This window comes from Orycteropus afer, unplaced genomic scaffold, assembly GCF_000298275.1.
Source record: "Orycteropus afer afer isolate SDZICR_OR568_19922 unplaced genomic scaffold, OryAfe1.0 scaffold00048, whole genome shotgun sequence".
Classification (NCBI taxonomy): Eukaryota; Metazoa; Chordata; class Mammalia; order Tubulidentata; family Orycteropodidae; genus Orycteropus; species Orycteropus afer.
Genome location: NW_006921635.1, coordinates 1,806,261 through 1,814,269, shown reverse-complemented (window position 1 = coordinate 1,814,269; position 8,009 = coordinate 1,806,261). Strand labels below are relative to the sequence as shown.

Below are 8,009 nucleotides of genomic sequence, written 5' to 3'. Positions count from 1 at the left end.
TTCTGAGGAAGTGCCACAGTTTTCCATAGCAGTTGACCCATTTTACAGTCCTATCAGAAGCTGGATAAGGGTTCCAGTCTCCCCACATTCTCACCAGCATTTTTTTTTTTTTTAAATTTCTGCCATTTGCGCAGTGGTGAAATGCTACAGAAGAGTGTAAACTCTCTTCTGACACACATAGGGTCATCACAAATTGGAATCAACTGTGGCAACTGCGTGTGTGTGTGTTTAAGTCTTACTGGCATTGAGTTAATATTTGCTTTGGGTCAAGGTTGGAGGCTGGTTTGTGTTTCGGAGGTATATAGCTGGTTTTTGGGTTTTTAAAGAGTAGACTTGAGAGCACTTTCAGGTTTTTGGAAATCTGTAGAGAAGCTGCAGAGAACTCCTGTGTGCCTTGTTCCCCCCCCCACCCCTGCTCCTGTTTCTCCTGTTAACATCCTACATTAGTCCCCATTGGTCAGAGCCATTGATGAACCAATGATTGGTACATTATTAAAGTCCACAGTTTACCTCAGGGTTCAGTTTTTGTGACATACACACCTGTGGATTTTGACAAATGCTTTATGTCACGTGTCCAACAAGACAGTATCATACAGATAAGTCTACTACCCTAAAAATGCTGTTTTACTGAGTAGCATCCTTTCCTGTGTTCATAAACTGCTCTAACATGTGTCCTTCTCCACAGATGTGAAGGAATTCTTTGAGCACATTGAGCGAGAAAGGACCAAAGATCTGGACCACATGGTCAGGTGGTATCTTGCCATCGGGCCTCTGCTGACCAAAGTCGAGGGTCTGGTCATACAAACCAACACGGGCAAGGCCCCCAAGCTGGCCTCCTACTATGAATACTGGGAAAATAGGATTTATGAAGTTCTGACAAAGCTCATCCTGAAGTAAGTCCATCCTCCCATTGCGTGTCTTAAGAACACTTGGCTTGGATTGAGGGATTTTACATAGATGAATATGGGGGTGGGACCAGGCACAGAATGAAAATCAGGTGGACAGAAAGTCTGCTCTCTGGCTGAAGGGCACTGGTAGGATGGAGCGATGGCCTCCCACACAGGCCCATGTTCTTGTTACACCCCTCAGTGTTTAGCACCGGAAGTACTGTCAGAAAGCTATACGTGTGTCTGTGTTCAACTGACCACAGAGAATTGCTGTCACTCATACTTACAAACATCCTCACAACTGGATCAATAAGCAACATTGAGATATACAGAGAAAATACTGAAGTTGTCCAGGATTTTCTTCTCTTCCCACTCCTCACTTATCGACATGCTTAGGTTCCAAAGACCAGGTTGGTGTTAAGTGAGCATGGAGGACGACCACATCAATGACAAAATGGAGGATGATCGCATCATTACATAACTGCCACATAATATCATGGTGTAACTGGTAAATTACATCATTATGTAACTGCCAAATTATATTATGACATAACTGCCAAACAACTGAGAATCATGGCCCACCCAGGCTGACACAACCTTAATCATTACAGGTATTACTCTCACCTCAACTTTCATTACTGCCAGATGTACCTTGTTCGTAGGCAAAATAGTCAGATGGTAGATTTTATTTTATTTTTTTTACTATTGTCATAAATGCACAGTGTCAGATAACAAGGTGGTTGTGAGCAAGTGTACTTGGATCTACAATCAATGCCCATGGACAGAGTAGTTAAGAAATCAAATGACAAATTGCATTGGACACATCTGCTGGAAGAGACCTTTGAAGTGTTACAAAGCAAAGATGTCACTTTGAGGATTGAGGTGCACCTGACCCAGGCCATGGTATTTCGTTTGCCTCGTATGTATGCATGCGAAAGCTGGACAGTGACTAAGGAAGACTGAAGAATCGACGCCTTTGGATTTGGTGTTGGTGAAGAATATTGAATAGGCCATGAACTGCCAGAAGAAAGAACAGATTTGTCTTAGAGAAGTACAGCTGGTATCACTCCTTAGAAGACATGATGGTGAGACTTCTTACGTACTTTGGACATGTTGTCAGGAAGGACCGGTCCCTGGAGAAGGACATCGTGCATGTAACGTAGAGGGTCAGGGAAAAAGAGGAAGACCCTCACTGGATGGGTTAACACAGTGCCTGCAACAACGGGCTTAAACACAGCAATGACTGTGAGGATGGGGCAGGACTGGCTGTGTTTCATTCTGTTGTATGTGTGGTGGCTATGAGTTAGAATGAACAGCTCCTAACAACAGCAAAACATTACTCACCGAAGTCCCAGAGGACACCTGCTCTCTTGTTTAGAGAGGAGGATTTAAAGTTGCCATCCACTTTTCCTGATGTCTAAAGAAACCCCAGGCTAGATCATCAAACCCCAGGCTGTCACATCTTTGATCAAAGCCTGTGGTGTGTGCCGGGTACCGTGCTGGGCTCCAGCCTCAGACCCCGCCGACTCAGCCCCTTCCCTCCAAGAGTTCACAGGCCAGCAGCTCAGATGCACCACCCAGCAGGTGCGAACCTGGCCTTCACCACGTTGGTGGCCCCAGACTGCTCTGGGACGTGAAGCTGACAGCCTGTGAGATTCATGGCTCTTATGGTTCATCTGTGTCATCGAGGGTGACGTTCATGCCATCACACAGGGTGTGTTTCATGAAGGTCTTTGTTCCATGTTTTGGTGGTTTTGTTTTCAGATGCTATGGACACCACACATTGCTGATTTCAAAGCTTTCTGTTTTCTCTTTGGCTGCTCAGAGGCTCAGAAGCAAATGGGTAACCTAAGTGCAGCAAGTGTATACATATTTATGGCTTGTGTTTTTATTCTCATTCCTGTCTCTCTCAGTATGTATGTCCCTGGGTGGTGTGAATGGTTAACGTGGTCAACTGCTTACGGAAATGTTGGTAGTTCGACTCCATCCAGAGGCTCCTCAAAAGACAAGCCTGTGGCTCTGCCCCTGCAGGTCAGCCAGTGAAGACCCTGGGAGCACTGTGTCACTCTGCCACACCTGGGCCTCCGTGAGTGGGGCTGACTCTGGCTCAGTGGCAGCTGGTATATATATGTACGTATGTATGTGTGTATGTGTATGTATGTGTATAAAGGAGCACGAGAGAAAGCTACTCCACACCAGGCTCTGTGCTATACTTGTCACAGTTATCCTCATTTTACAGATAGAGACACTGAAGACTAGTGAGAGGCTGAGTGACTTGCCTAAGGCCACACAGCCAGTAAGAAGTAGAGCTGGCAACTGAACCTGAGCAGTCTGACTTCAGTAGCACTTCAGTGAACTGTTTCTGACCGTTGTCTCTTGCCTTTGTGATCACCCCCACTCTGATTTTAGCGTCAGTTAGTGCAGTGAACCACCACTCACCTGTCAGCGTGTCGTCACGGTGGCTCGCGTGTTGCCGTGAGGCTGGAAGCCATGCCACTGGTATCTCAGATCCCAGCAGGGTCCCCCATGGTGGACAGGTTTCAGTGGGGCTTCCAGACTAAGACAGACTCGGAAGAAGGAAGGGGCCACTTCTGAAAAATGTGGACCCTGAAACCCTTCTGAGTGGCAGGAAATGCTGTCTGATACAGTGCTGGAAGATGAGCCCTTCAGGCTGGGAGGCACTTGGGATATGCAGCAGCTGTGACCGTGGGCTCAAGCACGGCAACTGTTGTGAGCACGGGACAGGACCGGACAGTGTTTTGTTCTCTCGTACGTGGAGTCACGAAGAGTCGGGACCAACCAGACAGCACCCAACTACAACAGCACAGTTACTGTGTCCTTGTGAGCTTTGAAAGTCCACTTTGGAATGATAGATTGGTACAAAAAATAAAAATCATTTGCTTCTCTTGTTTTCACAATCATTAAGTTAATCTTTAAGAAATGTCTGCTTTCCATACATTTCGTTTATTTTCCGTTGTTGCATCGCTAGTCTCTTAAAGCAGCCGTTGATCTGGGGCTACCTCCTGCAGCCTTTCTCTTTCTAAGATGCCATACTTTCCCTTAGTTTCTTCATTCACCCATCCACATATTCAAAGGTATATTAGAGCCTGCTGTGGTCCAGGCACGGGACTAGACCCTAGAGAAGACGGCATAGACCAGGCTCCCTGGCACCTCGTGGAGCTTCCATCCTCACAGGGGGGAGAGAGAGAGGCACGAGACAAGGAGATGGCAGGTGATGATTTCAAGGAAGGAAAGCAAGCTGATATGTGGGGAGAGAACGGGGGCCATGGGAACTGGGCGGGCAGGAAGGGACACCTTGTAGCTGGGGCCTGAGGATGGGAAGTGAGCTGAAAAGGGGAGGAGCTGTCTGGGAGAGCTGAGAGCCAGTGGGAAGGCCACTTGGCCCATGAAGGGAACCGATAGATGCCAAGAGTAAAGGGGAGGGTAGGAGGTGACACTGGAGAGGCAGGAGTCAAATCACAGAGGCTGGCCCAGGGGAAGCTACTGGGATGTTTTCAGTTGCAGAGACAGACACGGGTTGCGTGTTTAGAAAACCTGTCAGACTGCTGCATGGAGTCATGGGGTGGGGTTGGGGGCAGAAAGGAGTCAGGGAGTCTGGTTTGGAGGCTAACAACTGCTTCATCCTTTGCCAGCTGTTTCTGGAAGGGGCAGAGGACTGGGGGGAGGCGAGGCAAGGACCCGAGTGCCCATTTTCATACAACCAGAGTTGAGCAACTTTCTAAAGTTACCACTTAAAACTTGGAGATCTTCCAACTAATAAGTATGAAATTTTCCCACAAGTAAAAAGGAACTATTTTTATACATTTGAGACGAAAACGACTATACAATAAAACTTGTCCTAAAATGTTCATTCCAACTCTGTGGTGTGATGTTCTGCATAGTAGGCCTTTGATGTGAGATCTTTGAGACTCAGTTAGTCTCCTTAATTGTTTGATGATCTCTCATGCGCCTAGTGAGTATCAGTCTCCTGTTTTCACCCCTGCTAGGAATTTGCAGTCTTTCAATTCTCTCATCCTGGGGAACGTCCCCTTGTTCCAGACGGAAACTATCTTGAGTGCCCCCGAGATCATCCTTCATCCTAACGCAAGCGAGATCGACAAAATGTGCGTCCACTGTGTCCGAAACTGCGTGGAGATCACCAAGGTAAGGCCCAAAACGTCTGTGTTGTCTCCCGGATGGTGTCTTGAGGTTGGGTGAGAACCCAGGTCCTGGTTCTGTTCTTTGTCACAGACTTTTAGTTTCTTCTTGGCTTCTCCTCTGGTAGATGACTAGATGGTGGAGTGGCTGAGGGCTTGATCCTGGCCCCCTTTCTTCTCTCTGTGTGTAAGCTGAACTAGTCTTGTGCCTTTTAATGCCACTTCTGTGGAGAAGACCTCCACCTTTCTATCTCTGACCCAGACAGCTCTGCCACAAACTACTGAGGTAGCCAGTTACTTACTTGGTGTCTCCCCTTGGACCTTAGACTCGCCATGTCTAAGATGGAATTCTTAACTTCCCTCCTTGCGGCCTGCTCCTGCCTCAGTTTTCCCCACTTCAGGAAATGGCACCAACCCCAACCCAACCCAACCCCAACCCAATCGCTTAGCCAAAAACCTGGGCGGCCTCTTTGCTTGCTTTCCCTCACCCACTGTGTCCAGCCCTTCAGTAAGTCTGATTGACTAGCCTCCCAAACACACTTCCGACCTGAACTCTTCTCTCCTTTTCTGCTTACCGTCCTCATTCACGGTGCTGTCGTCACTCACAGGGACTCTCACGGTTGTTTTGCTCCAGTCTGCTCCCCTGCACAAGCTATCAGAATGATCTTTTTAGGACATAAATCGTTTCATGACTTCCATTTCTCTTAGGCTATAATCCTGGTCTGCGAGGACCTCCACAGTCCAGCACCTGCCTGCCTTTCTGAGCTCGGTGGCTGCTCTGTCGTGCTCGACTTTCCTGCAGCTTCACTGGGCCTCTTTTTGTACGTCCAGCAGGTCACAGTAGCTCCTCCGTGGGAACCGGCGCAGCAGCTGCTCTGTCTGTATGACACTCGCCACTAGACCTTCTCACACCCAGCTCTGTCCGGTTATTACTCTCTGCCATAGCACCCTGTTTTCTTCCAGCATTTACCGCTATCTGACTTCTTCTTATTTATTTACTTGCTTATCTGTCTCTTGGGTATATCCCGCGCCAGCCCTGTGAGAACAAGGACCCTGTGGGTCTTGTTCATTTTTGAGTCCTCAGCACCTAGAACAGTATCTAGCACATAGCTGGCGCTTAGTAGAGGTTTGTTGAATGAACATTTGTTAGAAAATAAGGCAACGTTTCTGCCTCACCAGCAGTGGGAAAATAGGGCCATCTTTGTGGGTTAGGGACGTCACAGCCACTCAAGACGCTAATCACATCTCTGTCCTCACCTGCTTGTTCAGAAGGTCAGATATGGTTCAGACACTTCTCGAGCATGAACCTGAATGTGGTGGTGCTGTCAGGTGCTGGGGAGTCGCTTCCGACCCTTAGCAATGCTACACGCGTGAAGGGAAGCACCGCCTGGTCCTGCCCCGTCCTCACAGTCTGCGTGTAGATATTTCAAATGGGGAAGATGATTTCACTGTACTTGGAATTAGCGGATGAACAGTACATGGTCTGTTACCTGTGCTGACAGAGGTACTTAGGAAACCTCTATTGTATCAGTTCTCTTAGTATATGGGGGTGACAGCCCCGAGTCTTTGTACAAGAAAACCAAACAATTTCTAATGGGTGGATAAGTAGGATGGACAGTGTAAAATTTCATTTCACTTCAGTCTAACTCCCCCCACCATCAGGTAGATTCAAACTTTTGTATTTTATCTTCATAAATATTTTCTTTCAAATGAAAATAATTGTTACCAACCGTCTTGGGAAACGTAGGGAATGTACTTCATTCAGAAAAATCCCAGCCCATGAGCTCTGATGAGTAGATGATTCAGTACAGCTCAGCCAGAACATCCCTTTGACCTTCTGGACTTATCTTTCATGAGCAAAAGTTTAAAACCAGCATCTTGACGACCTCATCTAGGAAATGGAAACATTACTGCTCACCTTCTAGAGCTTCTGGGAGGATTGAATGGTGTCCGACCTGCAGGGAGTTTAGCACAGTGCTGCTGGTAGAAGCCCTAAATAAATGTTCGCTATCACCCAACCAAGGAGGGGTCGCTATGAGTTGGGTCCGACTCGACAGCACATAACAACAACAACAACATCATTGCAGGTACAGTCAAACCTGTGAAAGCCGGAACCAGCATAAGGCAGAGACCTGTCAGACAAGGAAAACACAGCCATTTTCCACTGATGTTGTTGTTGTTATGTACCGTTGAGTCAGACTCGACTCATAGTGACCCCTCTTTGGGTTTCCAAGGTGGTTATCACTACGGAAGTAGGTTGCCCAACCTTCCACTGATAGCGATAGAAAAGTGGTAAGACTATACACCCTGTCGCAGGGGGGAATCTTGCAAGGCTTGGAGCAACAAGGCAGTCCTGCTGGGTTCCAGCTCTCCCCAGTTTCACTGTAATGGTTAACTATTATTATTAGTATCCATAGGGAAGTGGTAGTTGTTGCTATCCCCACTTTATAGACGGGGAAACTGTGCTTCAGAGAAGTTATGTGGAGCTCAGTTGATGGTTTGCTATTTTGAACCACACTTGACTAGAAGAAGTCTTGACTATACAGTAGACAGGTGTTGAATTAGCAGATTTGTTCTGGGGCACTGGGCAGTCGGTTTACCTGGTTCTGTTTTTCCATCTGAAAATGTAGAAACTAATGTTGTTTGATCCACTCATGATATCGGGACTGGGTGGTCATTGTTACTTTGTCAATTAGCATTTCCTGTGTAACAAGCCACTTCCTATCTTTGTGATTTCCAACGATGGTTCTGTGGGCTGGGTTCTGCTGAGTGGTTCTTCTGGTCTTGGCTAGACTCATCCATGTGTCGTGGTCAGCTGCAGTTGAGGACTTCAGTCACACATCTGGTGGTTGGCTGGCTGTTGTTGAGGACTTCAGTCACACGTCTGGTGGTTGGCTGGCTGCAGTGAGGACTTCAGTCACACGTCTGGTGGTTGGCTGGCTGCAGTGAGGACTTCAGTCACACG

At 47.4% G+C, this 8,009-nt stretch overlaps 1 protein-coding gene across 1 annotated transcript in view; it reads left to right on the top strand.

Moving 5' to 3' along the window:
• The window catches only part of DNAH10 (dynein axonemal heavy chain 10), a 147,363-nt gene that overhangs the window by 43,769 nt on the left and 95,585 nt on the right, over positions 1–8,009 (top strand). The window contains exons 18-19 of the mRNA XM_042780591.1: positions 686–893; positions 4,895–5,051. Of these exons, the coding sequence (XP_042636525.1) occupies positions 686–893; positions 4,895–5,051 (365 nt within the window). The remainder of the gene's footprint in view (positions 1–685; positions 894–4,894; positions 5,052–8,009) is intronic.